We start from the raw sequence: 23,023 nt of genomic DNA on the forward strand, positions 1-23,023 counted from the left end.
TTTTTTCCCAAAGAGCCATCCACATATCATGCGAGTGAATGAGATTGTTAATGACATGCTTAGTGTCAAAACTCGTATTTAGGATAATAATATCCCAGAGTCTGTAAACAGGTAGCTATATTTTAGTGTCAAAGATCAGTTCATTGGAACATAAATAAGGAAATACTTCCTTATGCTCACTTCTTAGATGATCAATGACTAAAGCACTCCATTTATTATAGTTCCTTTTTGTCAATGGTGGTCTAATTCCAAATCAACATGTGAAATAAAACTCCTCCATGAGATCAATGAATGTACCCCCGAAAATATAGAAATAATCAATCAACCCCCCCTAATGTATGATTTGGCACTTAGTGCAATAGCCACATGCCAATTTTGGGCCTATTTTTGAAAGTAGTATTTGTGTCCATAGAATCTATAATTTGATTATAGATCTAGAAAGTAGACAAAAAAAATGCACTTTCAAAAAAAATGGAACCTGATTTGGAGTCCAAATGAGCCTATACCAAGCATTTGAAGTGGAAAAAATCGAGATTTGTGACTTGCAGAAAAATTCATGAACAAAGATCTCAAACCACCTGCACCAATGTGTAGATCACGAAATTCTACCCCCAAAAAAAAAAAAAATTGCTCACAAAAAGGAGTTCGTATGAGGAAGATATCGTTGTTTGAAAATTGTTGTTGTTATCATTTTTCTTGAATAGCTGTTGCGCCTCCAAAAATCAAATGGCTCTAGATTTTGCCTCAAATGTCCAATTTGGATGAAGCAAAATCTGATTTGGGGGTTTTTTGACCTTCTGAATATGATGCAAATATCTAATTTGCACCAACAATCTTCAATCTTCACCTGCAAAATATCTTTCCTACAGGCCTAATGGCCAATTTTTCCAGAAAAAATAATGCAAATCCGAAAAAAATTGCAGAGAGGCAGATGAAAAAAATGTAGATCTAAAAATTAAATGCTCAGATTTGAAATGATCATACCAATTTTGCAAATCAAGCCTTCGAGTTGCCGGTTTGCAAAAAAAAAAATTGCCTCAATTTTGACTATTGCCCAAAATAGACAAATTTATAGTCAATTCAACAAATGTATGTTCCAGATGCAATGGTGAGGTCAGCTTTGGCTCTAAACACTCCCAATATCTATAGATTCTCTGGATTCGAGTCACGGTGCTGAAGCAACTATGGTCTCGAATGGGTAGTGATGAGAATCTCCGCAAGCTCTAATATCATGTAAGAATTTGGTATATCTCTGATACCATGTAAGAATTTTCCTTAGAGCAAAATCCACCCAAGATCAAGGAGCACAAGCACAAGCACATAGTAGACCAAAGAGTATGATCAATATGAATGCTCACTATTATCAGAAACATGTAGAAACATGTAAGCATTTACATACACACTAGGAGAGCCTGTATATAAAGGCCTCTAAGATGCATCTAGAATGTGTCTAGAAAGAACTAGGAGATAAGCATGACAACTAAGCACATATCTTCTACAATAAGAAGATAAGCATGATGAGGTGTCTAGAATGTTGTAGAGACCATGTGCTCAAATAATGTGCTAACTCCTAAGTGTAGACAACATGTGCATAACTAGAGTGCAAACTTCTATGTTGTCAACATGACAACTCACAAGAGTACACATACTCCTAAGTGAGTAATAAATAGATAATAAAATATGCATTAACCTAAGTAAACTTAAGTAAGTGTAATTAGTAAATACTTATTTACACCAAAAATCCTACCTTAGGCTTTGCAGAAAAAGAAGGAAGAAGAATGCAACTGAGGAGGAACCCAACATTCTAATGTACAATAGCATCTCCAATTTAAAACCTCAACAACTTATAAGACCAATGCATCTCCATTCCAAACCCAACTACTCTCCAATATTCTAATAAAATCAAACTCAATTCCTCTCAAGAAAGATAAAACAATCCCCAAGAATGAAATCAAAATAGCTCTTCATCACTTTTCACAAAATGCCTCCTCTCCATAACTCCATCCATCCCACAAAAATGAAATGAGCAATAATACAAATAGATCCCCAAAAGTTGCATGGTAAAAAAACCAGATCAAAACCACTTTTGAACTATTAGGAATTAAAATGGTTCTAACATTGAACTATATGATCAAAAGACATTTCCCACTCCAACAAATAATATTGTTTAATATTTTTTATAATTCACACATATACACCATATTTAAATTTTAGTTAATGAGACAACCCACAGTACACTAATAAAAGAGGAATATTTAAATTTATAAGTCTAGGATATAAATCTTCAAAGGATAAATTAAAATATATAATAATGCTTAATATGACTAATAAATAAAGAATGTATCCTAAAGCACATCTAAACCAAAATAAAGTTAAAGTAGGAGTGCATCATCAAATACCATAAAACCACTAAAATCACTCTCAAATCAAACATAAGCTAAGACACAAATAAGAGAATAAAGAAAATTGGGATTCCTCACTATGACAATATGATAAAGTATCTCAATAACAAGATCATTCGTTTAAATAAAATGATGACAAGACTAAGCACAATTTAACCAAATAAAAGTACTCAAAATAGGAATGTGTTATCAAACACCATAAGACCACTAAATTCATACTCACAAATTGAATCAAACATAAGCCAAGACATAGACGGGGGAATTGGGAGAATCAAGATTTGCCACCATGACAGTTCAATAGGGCAACTCAATAGAAAGATCATACCTCAAATCGAAAGATGATAAGGCTAGGTTCAAATGACCCTTAGTTTTATCTCCTTTCAACTATCATTGAGGATTATAAAGACATGCTCAAATGTGTGAATCTAGATGGAGTCAATGCTTGGTACCCATGTAGTCACCTACACAACAAAACTATATATATGTTAGATAACACAACCAAGAAAGGGGGGATCATAACATCATGTGACTCTCACAAATGAGTAAGATAATCACTCTATTTCTTTTTTATGTGATTATCCCTCTTCACATAGACATGTCATGGAAATGATCATATCATATCAATAAATATATTAGTATCCCAACCATCCTAAACAATATTTCCTAAATAATGGGTCAGTCCATAATAATAAATCACAAGCATAAAACATAATCATCATATAAGAATAACCATAAAGAAAAACGCAGGTAATGATCTTGATAATATGATTGTATCAAATGACATCACTATCAAGTCCTAAGTATCAAAATATCAAAGTCATATATCACAACCTCAAAGTCCCTTTAAGATGCTAAACACATAAATATAAATGAAACACATGGAAGGGTATCACAAAACATTAGCAATATTAGTAGCTCATCAAGTCTTGAATTATAAAGTCATTATGAATAGTCCATTACAATAGATCAAATAAGTACCTTACATATAGACCTAATGCAATATCACACCCACATATGTAGAATTGAAGACATGAAAGGTTCTTACAATATCCTACAACTTAACCCAATATTACTAAGTATAAGCTCTTAGGGTCAAAATACCTACGTGACTATGTTAGGGTTACATACGTATTACTTTCACATGAACCCATCTCTTATGAGAATAAATGGAAATGACCAAATGATTGTCATAAAAGATCTACACATGCACTAATACCAAACTAACATAAAAAGGAATCCATATCCACAATGAATTCTCTGTCATACTAACAAATGCAAGTCAATATTATGTCTAGATAATACTAAGGGGGTTTTATAATGAATGGTTCACAAAGCACACCACTCAAAAAATGTTTTGCACATTGGGTTACAAGCTAAGCAAGCTTAATCTTGGAGGACACTCCATAATTAAACACGTTTGAGTTGGCATACTATTGGGACGGGTGACCTCCCAGGATGGCCCAATGCTTCACCTCTTTTGGAGCATCACTTACATGCAATGCATACTAATTATTCCATTCATTCTCATGAGAGATGAGTTCTTGCGAACAACTACTAATAAAATATGGCTCAACGAGCTTGAGTCGAAAACTAAATAGTTGAATCCTAATGGAAATACTACATTTATTTATTTTTTGATTAATTTAAATCTAACGCTAAATTATTCATTTAGCTCATTTTAATTCTTGAGCTATAGTTCTCAACTTTTGCAAAGAAAACAAATTACCCAAAAGATAGTCCATTTAGTGGATGTTGAAGAGGAATAAAATTGACACAAAGACTTGAGGAAACAAAACAAAATGTGGATACACAAGTGGGATATTAAGTGGTATGCATATCCTAACACTAACAATAAAATACAAAGATAGTGCTAAAAAAAGTTAGACTGAAAACGTGCACAAATGGAAGTAGTTAAAAGCATAGATTTTGCCAAAATAAAATAGGAAGATGGACTATCCCAAAGAAAAGTGGAAGGATAGAACCTATACCTTTTGTAATAAATACATTAAAACTATGTAAGTTCATCATAAAGTGGGAAACAAACAAAAATATCCATTATCAAATTAAAGATAAAGATAATTTAAACAATTTTTTTTTGAGAAGACCATACCTTGTAAGTTTATTGAATGAATGAATAATTTTAATTATGTCCACAAGGCCAACCAATCTAAGGGACCACAAGATCACAACCTTATACTAACTCCAAATTATTTTCCAAGTCTAACCTTCTAATATATAATTTGACGATCAAACTAGCGGTTATGCTAGTCTTATCCTCTTCGAACAAGTTGTGCATGTTGTCTATCCTTGCATTGATTTCATATTGGACCTTGATGTCATCATACACTAAGCACTCTTTAACAAAGTGCCATTAAGTCTCAATCACACTTGTTTCAAAGAATCTACAGATCATTTCTACCTTCTTCTCTTTGAACCTTTTCCTTCTTCCCATCTCGCATCTAAGATGATGGGAACCGTCTTCAATTGAGCCACTAAGAATCTAACTTTCCCTTAAATAACTACCCATAGATAAACCTTATCATCATGTTCCAAAGTTGAATTAAAGAGTTTGATGTAATGAGCCTTTTCCCCAAACTATATTATTAATCGATATCATAGTCCGGAATTTCTCTATGAAGATTTTTTTTATTTGATAAGTCTTAATAAAAGAATGGACATAAATGCTAATTTTTAATCCCTTACACCACCACTTATTCTTTCTTGTGGAAGTCATTGAAATTCCTTCCTTAATGTCCTCCAATTAAAAAACAAAGAAACAAATTACCTGCGATTACAGATGTCAAAAGCCCTCCTTGTGTCACCATTTTGCCGACATAATTCGTTCTCTCGAGTCTCTTTATAATTGAGATAAATTGAGATACAGACACTGTGATTTCTCATTATTGTAATACAGGCGGTTGTAGGTGGACATGGAAATGGAGATGAACAAAGAAAACATGAGCTCGAGCAGAATCGTTCCTCCGAGGCTGGAGGATGCAGGCCTGGAAGATTGTGCACTTTCCGCCGAGGGCATTAGAGAAGCATTCCTCAGAGCCGCAGAGTCGGTTAAATCTGTAGTCTTCCACAAAGCTGATGGAGGCTGCATTGATGACGAGGGACCTTCCAATGGGGAATGGACTGATGAACTGCAGGACTATTCCACAGATGAAGGAATGAGAGATCACAGCTGTGTGGAGCCTCTTGCTGGGGGGCTTTTGGAGGAAGGCAAGGATAAAGTGGTTGAAATTGGGATGGGTGAGGATGTTGGGGTTGATCTCGTGGATTCGGGTCCACCGAAAGAGAAGCATCCAGGGGAAGAAGATGGCGACGGGGGTTGTGTTCCAGGTCTTAAAGGGTTATTACCTGATCCACCCCAGGTTGAAAAAGATGACGGTGGGAAAAATGAAGAAGGCCCAACACTTGCAGAATGTTATGTGTAGGCAAGTGGGTGCTTTTCAAATTTTATTAAAAAATTGTAATGAAGTAGTTTACGTGACACCCATTTGTTACTTTTGTTCTCTGCAAATTTCTTATGGCATAACTTTCTTTGGTTGATTGGTATTTATCATGGAATGAAGAACAATTTGTGGCCAGCAATCAGTTAATGTGACGGAGTTCATTGACATGTATGTGCAGATTACAGCAAATCTGTATGATTGTTTTTTATGTTTGAGCGTATGATCATGTAAACTCAAAGAAGAAAAAAACGAGAGTATGTTGGTCCTGTCGATTATCTTCAACCTATTGATTTCATATGCATATCTTTGAAAATCTTTTCCTGAACATGAATGCTTTCGTTTTTCTTTTATACTGAAGGTCTCTTGGGTTGACTTACCTTAAACCCAAAACAATAATTGGTGGTGAAATCACAACACCTGGTTGGGGTTAGCTTAACCAAAATAGGAAAATAAAATTATAATCATAATCATAGAAATTCTGAGGTACTATTTTTTTTGCTTTCATAGAGCAATGTCTCCTTCTTTCCTTTGTAGAATTGCGTTGAACAGGAACACTGCAGGCTGCGCAATCGCTTCATTGAACTCGCTGAATCTGATATCGCGTCGTTTCATTAATTTTATGAATGAAGAGCCGGAGAATAATGTTCTGAACATTATTTGAAAGTGGAGAGTCTGGAGACAAACTCCACTGACCCGGATGCTTCTCTAACTGCTCTGGCTTATCTTATTCTCTCCTTAGTAAAATAGGCTGGTTTATATTTAAAGTTCGGGGGAACATCAATCATCTAGCTAGGATGATCATTAGAGTTCATTGCTTCTTTACAAGCAAACTGTGGAATTAATTAAACTGAGTATCTACAATACTGCCAAGCATTGGCCACATCATCGAGCTTCAATTACTTCATTGAATGAAAAAAAAACTAGGATTACAGGAGTACCGATTAGAGTAAGTTTCTACGAACATGTTGAAGCTCCTTTAGATCAAGCCTGTTGCGAAGCAAACAGTTCCAACGCTGTACATTCCTGCAAACTAAACCCAGTTTTTCACGTTTTCTTTGAATGGAGCCTTAAAATCTGGTTGCCACTAATTGGGATCGAAATCTCTGCTTTCAATTCAAAGTTGGAGGCAGAGATAGAGTGGTGGACTAATTAACCACGTCACTGATTCTCTTGACTGAAATTACAAGGGGCTCTTCGAGCATAAAAATGAATTGATCTACTTTCCAATGATACCAAATAGAGCCAGCCAACGCAGAAAATTCAAGCAAAATGATCTCTCATTACTTGTCTTTTCTGTCTCGCTAAAATCTGTGATTTTTGGGTAAGTTGCTGGTTCGAGTACAGGTATGAGAACCTGGGACGTAGGTACGTGCAAATTGTTTTGTGGGATTTGGGTTTGCATTTTCACAAAAATACAGACTCGTAAATCTAAATCATTTGATAGTATGGAATGTCAAAGATAAATATTAAATGCCAATTGGATAAACCCTTAAGACACAATAACATCATCAAATACTATGCAAACTCAAAGTTGTGGTGTACTTCAAAATGAAGATTTGGGGCAATGCCCCAAAGGAGTTGCACCCTTTGTGGGGATTTGGGGGCAGCATCCCCAGCTGAATCAAGGGGCAACTGCCAAGACCAAATTAAGACCTTTGAAACTACATAGATTCGAAATCACATAGAACTCCATGGCACACATCATTTTATGACCTCATAAAGGGCTGTTCTGTTGATGTTTGTAGCAGTAGGAGATATCCTGATTACTTGTGATGGTGCTCTTTCATATACTCGCATTGGTAACATGAAGAGACGTGTTTGGAAAAAAATTAGGGCCTTATAAACCACATAATTTCGAAACCACATAGAATTCCATGGCACACATCATTTTATGACCTCATAAAGGGCTGTTCTGTTGATGTTTGTAGCCACAGGAGATATCCGGATTACCTGTGATGGTGCTCTTTCATTTACTTGCATTTGGAAATATGAAGAGGCTCGTGTTTGGAAATTGAAGAGATCTCCGATTATAAAATGAAGAGTCTCTCGGTTCAAGTCTCGAAAAGTTAAGTTTTTGAGGAGCCTCAACATTGTATATATAATATATCATTGCTTTGTGCAATGTGAAGTTTGCTGTGTTCAGTTATTCTATACAACAAATATAGATAGTCGATGGAGTCAATTCTGATATATGTAATAAGTTGAAGAATTTGCAGTAATCAGTTGGAAGTATTGTACTCAGACCTCTAGTATTTAATAAAAGAGATTTTTTTGGTGTGGTTTGGTTTTTCCCCTTAAGATGGAAGGTTTTACTATGCTAAATACTGTCTTATTGTTTCTTTTCTGATGTTTTTCTAGTTATGTGTATTCCTGGTCTAATACATTTACGCGTGCTAGGTCCACCAACGATCCCATTAAAAGAAGACCACATGCTCTTTGAAATGCCAAAATGGACACAAAATGAGTTGAGAGCAAAAGAACAAACAAAATGATATGTGTTTAGGTTGAAAGGCCTTGTGGGGGGCTGTTTTAGGGTTTTGACTAAAGAAAACACCATTGAGTTCCTTAAGTCACTTTTTGTGACTTGCTTGTGGATGCGTCTAGGTGTACTCCAGATGCACACAAGATCTGCACTACAGATTGTGGATGCATTCGGACCACATCGACAGTCTGTGCTGTGCACCCAGTGTGCATTCTGAGTGCATCCACAGTGTGCATACAGACCGGAGCACATCAGCATTTCAGTGTGAACCAGCAGAGTGCACATATTCCATCTTAGGTAGGAAAGATTGTCTTTGTATGGGTTCTGTTCATACACGGAGGTAATCATTGAGAAAATTTGCTCCGTTCATTTCACAAAGTAGAGTGCAATAGAAGTTTCCCCACCCTTGACATTATTTCATTCCCCACAGCTGAGATCTCCATCCATTTTTTCAAAAATAGGCTTGCTTATATATTTTTGAGTACATGAGTAAGCAAATTAGTCTCAGCCTTATTCTATTATATCCTCCTCCAATTTCCCTTTCTTTAAATAGAAGTCAAATTCTTTTCACCTTTTAATCTTTCTATTTCTCTTTTTGTACAGTCTTAGATACATGTTAAATGCCACTACATCCATTGCCCTAGGTTTTGTTTAAAAGTTACAATAACAATTAAAGAAAGAAAGGGAATAGAGTTAGTGATATCATTTACCAATTGTGGAACAAGATAGATCCTGGTTGAGACCCTGCAATTATGTTAGTTAATCATTGAAACATAATCTATAAACATATTTTTCTTACTAGGTTTAGGAACATTAAGTCAATATGATATAACTAATTTTATTGATGGAGTTCATTGGAAAAAACATATAAGGTGCATTGAGCTTGTTCTTTTCCATCAAGCCAAGGAGCACATTAATGGCACACACCATTCAGCCTCCCAGCCGCACATAGGGTTCCCACTATTCGAATGGAACTTAGGTGCTTGCATCCATTGTATGTATTCCATCATAATGCGCACTAGGGCTTTTTCGAATAACCTATCCTCTTTATGAAGCACTTGGGAGATCATACAAGGCTCATTGAGCCTGTTCATCAAGCCTAGGATTGTATTAATGACAGCTTCCATTTGGCTTCCTAGATCCATTTGGGTTACCACTACTTGGATGGACCCTTATGCTACTTGCACTCCTCGTATGCCCTACATCCCCTCCATAACAAAATGGCAGGTTCGCTCTAAGCTTTAATGGAATCTTCATCATTATCAAATATACATACATTAGTAGCAATAGATTATCTGCAAATATTCCTACTTATTGAATAAAAGACAAGATAATCAATCTGTCATATCAGAATGCACTATGCACCATATCAATACCTTGAACAGTATATAAATTGCTGTTTAATTTATTAATTGTGAGACTGTATATATCTTTCTCAATGAAATGCTTATTCCCTCTTCGATGCTTTGCTGGCTTCTTCCAATCATGGCTCTGTATCCTCTTCCCCCAAGAAATGTGAGCTTTAGAGTTATCGACTGTTCCATAAAGGATCATGCCCTTTGGAGCTAACTTTTATGACGCCTTCTCATAACTATTATCACTAAAAATTGATTGCTTTAAATGCTAGAATCGCTAATGTGAAAATGTTCTTTCTTTCTTCCATGCAACCTCTAAGATTTGCCTCGAAGGTATGTCCTAAATCAGCTTTAAGGCCCGATTTACCTCTGGCTTATATCTGTTCTTAGTTATTCTCAAACTCTTCTTAAAGATCTGATTATAAGATTTCTTTTAGATCTGTCGTTTATTAAACTTTCGCCTCCCACACAAGTCTGCTTCTGTACCCATAATATCTCCCTTTTCTCCACAAATGAATCTTTCTTCCCCTTATATCTTCCAATATAAGGAACAGGGCCCGATTTACTTCTGGCTTATATCTGTTCTTAGTTATTCTCAAACTCTCCTTAAAGATCTGATTATAAGTTTTCTTTTAGATCTGTTGTTTATTATACTTTCTTCTCCCACACAAGCCTGCTTCTGTACCCATAATATCTCCCTTTTCTCCACAAATGAATCTTTCTTCCCGTTATATCTTCCAATATAAGGAAGAGGTCACATCTCTTCATGATGTCCACCTTTTCACCTTTCACAGTATGATTCTTTGGAAGTGTACAACCGTTCAGAATTTCTGCCCTTTGAAAGGGTCTGATCAGAATTGAACTGACATATTATATTAAGTCATATATTTTAATTAATTCTTGTCTCTAATCAATTAGTATGACTCTTCAATTCTGAATTGTCAATTCAATTTCTAATGAAGATGCAGATAAAAGAGACCTTTCAACTTCCATGAAGAGGTATAAAGAGGCTCAAGTCAAATTCAACAAGGGAGAATGATATGGACATACATCTCGTTTGCTGAGATTGCCAATTTGTATCAGATCTTATATATGGAGTTCATGGGCAGACATCTCAACCATGGGATTGCCCAACTCCTATAGAGTTCATGGCATACATCTCATTCACGAGATAGCCCAACTTTTATGAGCTGAGCGGACACACAACTCCTCCATGAGTTTGTTCAAATTTGATTGATTTCGAGGCATACATCTCACGTATGAGATTGTCCACAATTGTACAAAATTTTAAGTAATGTCCCCTTTTTGACAGGCACCAGCTACTTATTTTATTTTAGCCTTTATTTTCCCCGGAGGCTAAAAAGGAAGAAATAAGGGGGAAAAGATATATTAAATTAATTACTTATAAGGTTACTAAACAATGAAATATTAAAAAGTAACTTTATATTTAATTGATTTAATATTAAAGTGACTAACATAATAAAATATCAAAAAGTCACTTAAAAGAATAAAGTGCTGGATTCCTTTAGAAGCTTCTTGGAGTTGCTTGTGAAATCTTTATAAGGAGCCTTTGGGGGGTCATTTTACACATCTTGAGTTGTATATTCTCTATTGTGCTAAGAGCCTTAGTGCTTGCATACTTCCCTGAGGGTTTGAAGACTCTAAGGTGCCAATTTCGGTTGTGAGATATCAACCTTAGTTGGGAGTGGAGGAATTGGTATTCAGCCAATTCATTTGTGATTAATTGGGAGATAATATTCAGTGATTTTTGTTCAGCTAGGCATCTAATTTTTGACATCAGTTGGCAAGGAGAAAGGTTTCAGTTTTCGCAGCGGATCTGAAAAAGCAAAGCGAAAAAGAAGAGCCGAAAAAGCAGTCCGAAAAAGCAGATATGAAAAAGCAGTCTGAAAAAGAAAATCCGAAAAAAGCAAAGCCAAAAAGCATGTCATCTCAGCTACTTATTCCAGGTTCTTTTGGTATTTACATTTGGCAATTGTAGATGGATACATTTGACAAGTAATATATGTCTTTTTGTTACCAAAGTATTCAGTCATTGTGAACATTGAAGTATTGAAGGGAAATCAACTTAATTCAGCTGTTCAGTTTGTATGCCAAATGTTTGTAAAAACATCTTATTGCATAGTCATAGAATGCATACCAAGTGTTTGTGAAAATACCTCTTGGCTGTAGGTGTGTATTTTACATCAGAATTTCATGTACTTGCATTTGGAAAATAATAAAAAGAAGTTGCATATCACTTTGATTTCCAATTAGTTATTTTGCAATTATTTGTATTCATCAATATTATTGGCATTCAAAAACCATAGCAAAACAACAAACATCAGCAAACTGAGGCTGCAAGGGAAGTGTTTGACAAAATTTCTAAGGCAGAAAAACAAGGATAAAACTTCAAAAATTGTCAAGGCACTTTACATTTTATTTTAATATTATGAGTAAATTGAATTCTTGATATTGTTTTTATGTGTTTACAATACCATTATTTCTTTCTTTGGTATTGTACTTTGATGAACCCACATGAGAGAATGGGGACCAACCTCGACAGCTCTGAGACCGTTGCCGTGAAGAGGCAGAGAAGCCATACCAAATTACAATAATGTAATGAGGATGAGACATATCGCATATCCTCTGTAGCTTCGTCTGCCCATTGCCCATGCCACTAGCACCAATATTATTTTACTGCCCATTTGCTAGTAGGGCTTTCAAAGAGAGGTCAGAGTGGGACATGACCATATGACTTTCGTCCATCCCGATTCCCATTCTCTCGACTTTTGAATGTGGTGTGCAGATGAAGCGACTCTTTGTGTGACTTGTGATTCCAATGTGCATGATGCGAACAAACTCACCAGTAAACACCCTCTCCTTTCTCTCCTCCATTCTGAATGTTATGAGAATCATTAATGAGCCCACTACTGCTATCATTGCTTATGGCTTAAAAGGCTACTAGTGTGGGAGAGAAAAATGTGTTGATTTTTTATTTAGGTGTTGGTACTTTTGATGTTTCTCTTTTTACAATTGAGGAAGGTATTTTTGAAGTTAAGCCTATTGCTGGAGATACCCATTTGGATGGAGAAGATTTTGATAATAGGATGGTTAATCACTTTGTTTAAGAATTCAAGAGAAAGTATAAGAAGGACATCTCAGGCAATGCTAGGGCTTTGAGAAGATTGAGAACCTCATGTGAGAGGGCAAAGAGAACTCTTTCCTCCATTGCTCAGACCACCATTGAGATTGATTCTCCATATGAAGGTATTGAACCATTACCCCCTCTAGTTTGAGGAATTGAACATGGATCTCTTCAGAAAGTGGATGGAACTTGTTGAGAAATGCTTGAGGGATGCCAAGATGGACAGGAGCACAATTCATGATGTTGTGCTTGTTGGGGGTTCAACTAAGATTCCAAAGGTTCCACAGTTGTTGCAGGACTTCTTCAAAGGAAAGGAGCTTTGCAAAAGTATTAATCTTGATGAGGCCGTTGCATACGGAGCTGCTGTGCAAGCTGCAATTCTTAGTGGTGAAGGTAATAAAAGGGATTTCCTGCGTGTGATATTTGTTAGGAAAAGAGAGCATTTTTGGGGAGTGTAAGCGATTACTATGCACACAATGCCAAGTGCCCTGTTTTGATTGTGAAGCCTCCCAAGAAATGAGTAAAGGCTAATTCAAAGAGCAGAATTGGTTTTGAAGGGTCATTATGGACAAGAGGTCGATTTTTAGAACTAAAAATAATGTGTATCCGAACACTTAAAGAGCCACATGTGATTGGATAGGTTTCCAACAGTCCAAAAGGAAGAATCAATATTCTGCATAACACTCACTTTTAGGCTATGTGACAAAATCATTATTGAGTATATAACATGCAAAAGGTGATAAAGCAATGGGACCCATTGCCTCATAAGAGGGAAGGAATGATCAGAATTGAACTGACATATTATATTAAGTCATATATTTTAATTAATTCTTGTCTCTAATCAATTAGTATGACTCTTCAATTCTGAATTGTCCATTCAATTTCTAATGAAGATGTAGATAAAGAGACCTTTCAACTTCCATGAAGAGTTATAAAGAGGCTCAAGTCAAATTCAACAAGGGAGAAGGGTATGGACATACATCTCGTTTGCTGAGATTTCAATTTGTATCAGATCTTATATACGGAGTTCATGGGCAGACATCTCAGCCACAGGATTGCCCAACTCCTATAGAGTTCATGGGCATACATCTCATTCACGGGATAACCCAACTTTTATGAGCTCAGACACACAACTCCTCCATGGGTTTGTCCAAATTTGATTGATTTGCAGGCATACCTCTCACTTACGAGATTGTCCACAACTGTATGAAATTCTATTTAATATTATGAGTAAATTGAATTCTTGATATTGTTTATTATGTGTTTACAATACCATTATTTCTTTCTTTGGTATTGTCCTTTGAATTGACAAAATGATTCAGATCAGGGTCACTTTCTTACTAGTTGTCATTCCTTTATTAGCCCTTCCCTTAATTCCCATGCTCCATTCTTTCCTACTTCCTTCCCCATGAAGTTCTCTTCTCTCCCTTTATCTCATTCGTTTTAACTTATTAAATTTTAATTATTTTCAATCATATATATATATTTTTTTAAAATTTGATTACTATTGTATCCTATTTCAAGAAAGGTATAATGACAATATGAATATATTTCGAGGAGGGAAAAGGGTTATTGCAAACCAACTTTCTTGCCTTTTGGATTCCTCTACCACTTATTAGTCCATTATGAGATCCACCATAAATCAGGATTCCTCCTGAAATGATGGTAATATATGTCTAGGTTTTGTTTTTACCTCTGATTTCTTGAATGGCGATATTTGTTGACAGTTATCGCTGTTGATAAACAAGGTGAACACAGCGTGCAAACATTACTTGAACTTCGTGTTTTTTTTCAAATCTTTAACTAAGAGATTAACCCTTGAAATTTGTGATTGCATAATCAGAACAAGAACTAAAGAACAATAACACAATTAACACCAGATTTATGTGGGAAACCCTTAAGGGAGAAAACTCCACTAATGAAAGACAGGCAGGCAGGTATATTATTGTATTATTAATCCAAGAAGATTATGCAACAATCCACTTCTTTTGAAACCTCTGTAAAATCCAGCAGTGCCTGAATATCTGCACTTTGAACTAGAACAAGACTTGATGAAATCCATATCCAAGCCACCTGTTTGTTTACAAAAAATGAGGCTTTCATGTGATATGAAACTCATATGCAAAATCCAACGCTCCCACCTAGAAACTATTGTCATGCACAGCCCAAAATAGCCACTTGCAGATGCTCTCACAGCTGCCATAAGGCATCTCTCATGCATGGGAGCATAGGGACCTAGATAGCAATTTTCTCTCATAGATGCTATTACATCTTACATGTCCAAAGAATACAATGTGGAAGATTCCAAAAGGGGGGATGCTCAAGTAGTTTGTCCTTTTCCTAAAGACAAAACAAGAAAGTAACTCCGTATTTACATGAGTTCTTTACTATTGTTGGTAAATTATTTCAATCTCTTATGGGTAAATTGCAAATAACATCAGAGAAATAAATAGTACAAAGATCTACAAGGTCAATGACACTTGGATTCTAGCAGTTGCAGGCCTTTTAATTAACATCGAATCTCAGTTGCTTTGCTTTGGTGCGTCCACCTCTCCGTAGGTGCCTACCAAAGTTAAAAAGAGGTTGGCCACCATAATCTCTACCCTTCCTACTGTTATTCCTGCACTTCTTTTCGCTGTTCCATTAAAATTTAGTTTAATATACTAGAGAATGTTTCTCGCACATATATCTGTAGGCTTTTGCACCCTCTTTCCATTGAGCTAATTATTGGGTACTATTGTTAGAGTAATAAAAAACAACAGCTGCACATGTGGCAACTCAAATTTGAGTTGTTGGCAGCAAGTGTTCAGTTTGATTGTAGTTGTGTCACAGAGTTCCAGTTTGAACAAATGACTAATTTTAGATTTGTCTCTTAGATCTAGTTAGCTGTTAAGAGTAGTCCACTTGTCCATTTTCATGTGTGTTGTCAATCATGAAGTAGCTTCTTGTCAATTTATTTTGCAGTCATTTAGGAATGTTGATGTTGATGGGTCAATCTATTGTATAAATGGGATTCTACTGTTCGATAACATCAAGGTGCAAGTTTCTTCTTTCTCTGCTTTCTTTTTAATATGTTTTCAGCTGTATAGATTCTCTATTTTAATATGGTATTAGACTAAGTCAGAGATATATTTAGTGGTCTTTTCAAAATTCTTTGGAGTGCCGAAAATGCAATATGTTTGCAAAAGGAGCTGCTGCAAGTAATATCAGGTAGTGTGCTGATATCATTGGTGTTATTTGGGAAGAGTACTCATTGTGACAGTAGTCTCAAGTTCAAGGAATGTTTTTTTCAGTAAAAATTTCTTGTTAGTTTTCTCTTGGTATGGCCAATCTTGTAGATTCTTATCTAACTGAATCAAAAAAGTTAGATGGTACCAATTATATTGATTGGAAGTTTAAGATGCGGACTCTAATGGAGGGGCATAATATTTGGGCTATTGTGAATGGCAAAGAGGCCAAGCATACATCACATACAACAACACCAGCTGCTGTCCAAGATTGGGAGAAAAGAGAATTAAAAGCCAAGATTCTCTTGCGCATGTTAGTAAAAGACTCAGTACATAAGAGACATTACTACTTCTAGTGGCACATAGTCACCTTTGAAAGGTCTGTATGAAATTACAAACTCAAATAGATTTTTTTTTAAAGAGCAAATTATTGTCTATCAAAATGGAAGTAAGTGAAAGTGTTAGTGAATTTCTATCAAGAGTTAAGGAATTGAGGGATAAGTTAGCTGATGTTGTTGGTGAACAAGCATCTAGTAATGATCTAGTAACAATTACTTTGATTGGAATGGTTAGTGATTATCAAGTTTTCATTACGGGTTTGGCTTCAAGAGAAAATACACCTTTTGAGAATTTGGTAGGTATTCTTCTACAAGAAGAAGAGAGAAAGAAGCATGTGGATAATAGATTTTGAAGTGTAGAGTCAACTTTAATGGTGAAAGACAAGAAGTCATATAAAGGAAAGCAATGGTCAAAGAACAAAGGATGGGGTAAATTTGACAACCAAAGGAACAAAGAAAAAAAAGGTATCATGATGGGGCAGAATCAAAATGAAATGTAAAGAAAAAGAAAAATTGTAATTATTGTGGCAAACTTGGTCATTATGCATATGAATATTACAAAAAGAAAAATAATGATTCCAAAAACAACAAATATGAGAGTAATTTTGTGAATAGTGATGATACAGTAAGTGATAACCTCCATGATTTAAAGTTGTTTGCTTCTTATTATACTCTATCGGCTGAATCTAGTGATTGGTTTATAGATTTAGGGGCATCAATCCATATGTCATGACATAGAAATTGGTTCAAAATTTTTCAAGAGAAAGATGATGGTAGAAAGATCTATTTAGGAGAGAATAGTTCACATGATGTAAAAGGACATGGTGATATAAGTCTACAACTACTTAGTGCTAATGTAAAGAAACTTTCTAATGTTATGTATGTCCCAAGGATTAAGAAGAATTTGATGTCGCTTTCAGCAATTGCTGATCAAGGTCTAAAAGTTGAATTCTTGAAGACAGGTTGTCAAGTTAAAAGATATGGAAAATCACAACAATGTGATTGCTGAAGGAATCAAGATGGGAGGTACTTATAAACTTGATGTCAAAATGGAAAGTCGTCATGCAATGACTGCTACACGTGTATGTACCGAAGAGCTATGGCATGAGAGGTATGGTCATTTAAATTTAAAAGATCTGATTTCTCTACAAAGAAAAGAGATAGTGCAAGGTCTTTTAATATTTAAGGATCAACAATCAGTTGTCATGCAATGACTGCTACATGTGTATGTACCGAAGAGCTGTGGTCATTTAAATTTAAAAGATCTTTGTCTACAAAGAAAAGAGATGGTGCAAGGTCTTTTAATATTTAAGGATGAATAAATCAGTTGTGATGGATGTGCATTAAGCAAACAACATAGAAATGAATTTCCAATAAGAAGCAATGTAAAGGAAAGAACTATTCTTGAATTAGTGCATTCAGATGTGTGTGCTCATATGTAAACTCAATCACTCAATGAAGCATCTTACTTTCTTATATTTGTTGATGATTGCACTAGATGCACTTTGGTGTATTTCTTAAGAAATGAGTGGAGTTTTTGAATATTTCAAAGAGTTCAAAACAATGGTAGAAGAACAAACAATTCACAATGTTAAGATTCTTAGATCAGATCAAGGGGGGGAATACACTTTTGAATTTTTTGGGAAATATTGCAAAGATATTGACATTCTTAAGCAATATGTGGTTGTTCATAGTCTTGAACAAAATGGTGTAGTTGAAAGAAAAAATAGAACAATTGTTGAATGTGCTAGTAGTATGCTGAAACAAAAGAATCTCCCTAATAATGTGTGGGCTGAAGCAGTTAATACAGCTGTCTATTTGTTAAATAGAAGACCTACCAAGCATCTTGCAAACAAAACCCCTTGTGAAGCTCTTCTTGGAATTAAGCCTGTTGTTGGTCATTTGAAGATTTTTGGAAGTAAGGCATATTGTCGTATTCCAAAAGGGAATAGAAGGAAACTTGATGCAGTCATTCAAATGTATATTTGTTGATTATTGTATTGATCACAATGCCTACAAGATGTATAATCCTACTACTCAAAAGGTATTTGCTAGTAGAGCTATTATATTTCATGAATTTGCAGATGATGCTCAAGAAGAAGAAAAGGTAGACAAACACCATTTCATTCATTGAAACTACTTGAAAAAGATAATGAAAGCTCAGATATTGTAGATCAGCAAGCTCATGATCAAAGTGGGCATGAGACAAGTCAAGTTGAGGTCACTCCATCCAATAATGAAGCAGTAAGAAGCTCTACGAGGAAAATCAAGACACCAATTAGGTATAATGATTATAATTTAATGACCCAAGTAATGAGTGTAGATGAACCTCAAAATTTTGAAGACACTAAGAATCACAAAGAATGGTTGAATGCAATGCATGAAGAACGTGTTTCAATTATGAATAATGACACTTGGGAACGAACTGAACTACCAACAAGTAGAGTTCCTATTGGCTGTATATGGTTGTTCAAAAAAAAGTTTAATGCTGATGGCTTTGTAGAGAAATTCAAAGCTAGACTAGTTGCAAAAGGGTACTCACAAAAGGAAGGAATTGATTATGAAGATACTTTTGCACTAGTTGCTAAAATGAATACTATTATACTAGTGATTGCACTTGCTACTAAGTTTGATTGGGTTGTTCATCAAATGGATGTTAAATCAACATTTTTAAATGGTGATTTAAAGGAAGAAATTTACCTTGTTCAACATGAAGGTTTTGTAAAATAGGGAAAAGAGTATTTGGTATGCAAGTTAAAAAAGACATTATATGGTGTCAAACAAGCACCAAGGTCATGGTATGAGAAAATTGATAAATTCTTTTTTCAACAAGGATATGTCAAGAGTAAAAATGATCCAAGTTTGTACATAAAGAATGATGAACATGGGAATGTTGTCTTGATTTCTTTGTATGTAGACGACTTAATCATCATAGGAAGTTGTATAGAGTTGATTAATTCAAAGGCAGCTTTATCACAGGTATTTGAAATGAAGAATCTTGGCAAAATGCATTATTGCTTAGGATTGAAGTGTGGAAGCAAAATGGTAGGACTTTGATTACTCAAATTAAGTATGCAAAGAAGTTGATCCAAAAATTTAATATGCAAGATTGTAAAGCAACGTGTACTCCATTGGAACAAATTTTCAAGTTCTCTTATGATAGTGACACTTCAAAAGTCAGTGGGACATTGTATAGGCAGATCGTGGGAAGTCTAAACTTCTTGACCACTATAAGACCTGGTATTTCATATTTTGTCAGCATACTTAGCCAATTTATGGCTAATCCCTCAAGGTCCATTGAAATGCAGCAAAAAAGAGTTCTTTGATACTTGTAAGGCACCATATCTTTTGGCATTGAATATACTAACCATTTGAATGTTGAGTTGATAAGTTACTTTGATCTAATTGGGTAGGAGATGTAGATGATCGTAAATCAACAATTGGGTTATACATTCAACATAAGATCAAGTGTTGTTTTTGGGAGCAACAAGAAGCAACCAACGATTTCTCTTTCATCCACTGAAGTTGAGTACAAAGAATTATGCAGTGCTACCTGTGAAGCAATTTGGCTAAGGAAAATTCTTGAAGATATGAGACAAAAGCAAGAAGGACCTACTTTAATCAGGTGTGACAATCAAAGTACAATCAAACTTGCAGGAAATCCTGTTTTTCATGCAAAATCAAAGCATATTGAAACACATCATCATTTTGTAAGAGAGAAAATTCAGTCTCAAGAGATAGAGATGAACTATTGTAATACCAATGACAATGTAGCTGATATATTTACTAATTCCTCGAGAAAAATAAAGTTTGTCACATTTAGGGAGATGTCCTATAAGGGTCAAACAAAATTTGGTTATTTCTTAAGGGGGGGAGTGTTAGAGTAATGAATAACCACAACTACTCGTGTGGCAACTCAAGTATGAGTTGTTGACAACAAGTGTTCAGTTTGATTGTAGTTGTGTCATAGAGTTCCAGTTTGAACAAATGATTAACTGTAGATCTCTCTAAGATCGTTAGATGTCAAGAGTAGTCCACTTGTCCATTTTCATGTTTGTGTTGTCAATCATCAAGTAGTTTGTTATCAATCTATTTTCCAGTCATTTAGGAATGTTAATGGGTCAATCTATTGTGTAAAAAGGCTTCTACTATTCAATAAAATCAAGCTGCAAATTTCTTCTTTCTCTATTTTCTTTTTAATATTTTTTCAGCAGTATAGTTTCTCTATTTTAATAACTACGGCCCACCATTTTAGGAAGTGTTTCTCCCACATGTCTAATACTTTTTTCAACCTGCTTCTATTGGTCTTGGTACTTTAATAATGACTCATCTTTTAAAAAAAGTTTTTCCGATTTTAGGCTTCTTCAACCTATTTCTATTGGACTCATTATTGGGTACTCTGTAATTTTCCTCTTTGGGATTTACCTTAATTTAGTCCCAAGACAATAATTTCAAGATGAGACAATTAATTGACAATTGTAGGCAGTGCCAATTGCCCCTGGCCCCAAAACTTAGGGAAAACTAGCCAACAATGGTCATGTACATTTAATTATTATTGAAAATTCCATAGAAAAATTAGTATTATGTACTATGTTTGTAAATATTTTATACATAATATTGGTGAAATTCTGTAAATATTGTAATATTATTTGGTGATTCCCCTCTTATAAAGTTAACTGAATATTTGCCCATGCAATCAAAACAGTTAGTATCACAAAACCAAAAATTTGCAAAAACCCCAATTGTACTCTTAATTGGAGATTGGTGCTAGCACGTATTTCTCACTATTGGTTGCTTCTTATTCAAAATCTCCTTCTATGTTGCCAATTTATCTTCTGTTTTAGTTGGATCGTAGACATTGAAGACGGAAGAATTTTTTTTGGTCTGGATACTCCCCTTGCACAATGTTGGTAGACAAATTTGTTCTTTTTGATTATGACCCTTGAATACCCGAATTTGGAACAATATCTAGTTACAAACAGTTGAAAAGCCACTTATGGGTAGACTGACTTTTCTCTGAATTGATAGGTACAACTCCCTATGATAGATTTGCAATGAATTATGTTCTATTCTTAAAGCTAATACGGGGTATGTTCTTGACCCGAGAATAGAAGAGGTAAAACCAAGCCAGACCTAAACAGGATCTAACTCAGGCAAATAAGAATTTCTGAAGATTTGATTAAGATCATGAACCCACACATCTTATGAATTCACAAAGCTTAACAACATAATAACTAATACTAAACTTAGTTAATTTGATTCTGAACTACAGTTAGTTAAAGTTAAAACGCTTAAAAGATCTCTCTTTGAACATATAGTGACATTACTTATCACATCCGTTCGCTGCTTTGAAATAGGGGATTGAAACTCTGTTCTTTCCTTGCTTCAATCCAAACAAAGAGAAAGCATAAAACTACAATTAACAGAAATGGAACAAAAAATATTTGATACAAAATACCATTCAATTGTCTTTGCAACGTCAAGTACTTCACACCAAAAATTCGCCAACCTGTTATTAATCTTTCAATTTCATACATATAGAATTTTGAGATGACCGTTACAATAGAAGCATCGGTTCATCTCTTCAAAAATGACAAATGGCAAGACACCAGTTTGTCGTATTACAATACTTACATAAGAAAACAAAAGGGGGCAAAATGTGAATCACTTCGACTTCTTCCCCTTTTCTGATTTTGCTCTATAGGCCTTAGCGGCAACTATGATTGGGATTAGCTCTTTCGTGTTTAGGCACGTGTATGTTGGTATATCTCAAGAGCCATTTGGAATGTTCTCTGGCCAACTCCTTCACAACATTCAATTGATTTGGTAGCTCCTCCATCTTCTTCTCTTCAACATTAGTTTGGGTTCCGATAACTGGTAGGGAGCCATCATGACAAGTCTTAGTTATTGGAATGCTCTTGTCTGGAGGTTGCTCACCTCCTCTTGAAGGTTGAGCTAGGCCTTGAGTGGTAGCTGGTGTTACACCTGGTGTGGTGCTCTGGAAGGAAGAGGGAGTAGCAACTGCTAGAGAAGCTTGAGTGGCCGTGCTTTTACTCTGACTTCTTTTGGCTGTCCATTCAACCCACTTCCTAGTTCTCTTGATGATTCTGGCCATCATGATATCTAAATCTTCCTCAGCATCCTCATAAGGCTTCGAACTGATAGGAGTGCTCCTTATCTTAGTTAAATATGTATTACTATACATATTTTGTCCATTGTCCTCCAATCCTTCAACATTAAAATTGATACCATATGTTTTAATTTGCTCCACTATGAGCCTGGCGAAAGCGCGATCTCGGCTTTCGAATTCATCTTTACAATCTGCCCAATAGTCTTCAACAGTGGTAATGTGTTTGATCACACTGCCAATCTGCAACACATCCCTCGCATATCCATTCGAATCAAACATAGGCCTCATGACCTCATAGGCCTCCAATTTGTATTTCATCTCGAACGCCTTGAGCATATTCTTTGCATTGGAGCGAGACTCGCAACCGTAAGCTCCAACTTTCATAGGGAATTCATACCCCTTCTTCTTCAGGCTTCCGCTTAGCACATTTACCTGGACCGCCTGCCTCACGATCTTTATCAGCACGATCATGTCGCTCGGATACCT

General features: G+C 35.4%; 1 protein-coding gene and 1 pseudogene across 1 annotated transcript; both read left to right on the forward strand.

Moving 5' to 3' along the window:
* Positions 1 to 5,201: 5,201 nt before the first annotated feature.
* On the forward strand, positions 5,202 to 6,126 carry LOC149551423 (uncharacterized). Its single transcript, XM_089786932.1, has one exon. It carries the CDS (start codon positions 5,333 to 5,335, stop codon positions 5,840 to 5,842), a length of 510 nt encoding a protein of 169 aa, XP_089643058.1. The 5' UTR covers positions 5,202 to 5,332; the 3' UTR covers positions 5,843 to 6,126.
* Positions 6,127 to 7,206: 1,080 nt separating this feature from the next.
* Positions 7,207 to 13,300, forward strand: LOC149551424 (heat shock cognate 70 kDa protein 2-like; annotated as a pseudogene).
* Positions 13,301 to 23,023: the final 9,723 nt, after the last annotated feature.

This window comes from Cupressus sempervirens, chromosome 6, assembly GCF_028749045.1.
Source record: "Cupressus sempervirens isolate cs-2001-9-10 chromosome 6, ASM2874904v1, whole genome shotgun sequence".
NCBI lineage: Eukaryota > Viridiplantae > Streptophyta > Pinopsida > Cupressales > Cupressaceae > Cupressus > Cupressus sempervirens.

Bases quoted from the DNA above. Each gene is read 5' to 3' on its own strand.
- LOC149551423 (XM_089786932.1), top strand. From the start codon at position 5,333: ATGGAAATGGAGATGAACAAAGAAAACATGAGCTCGAGCAGAATCGTT.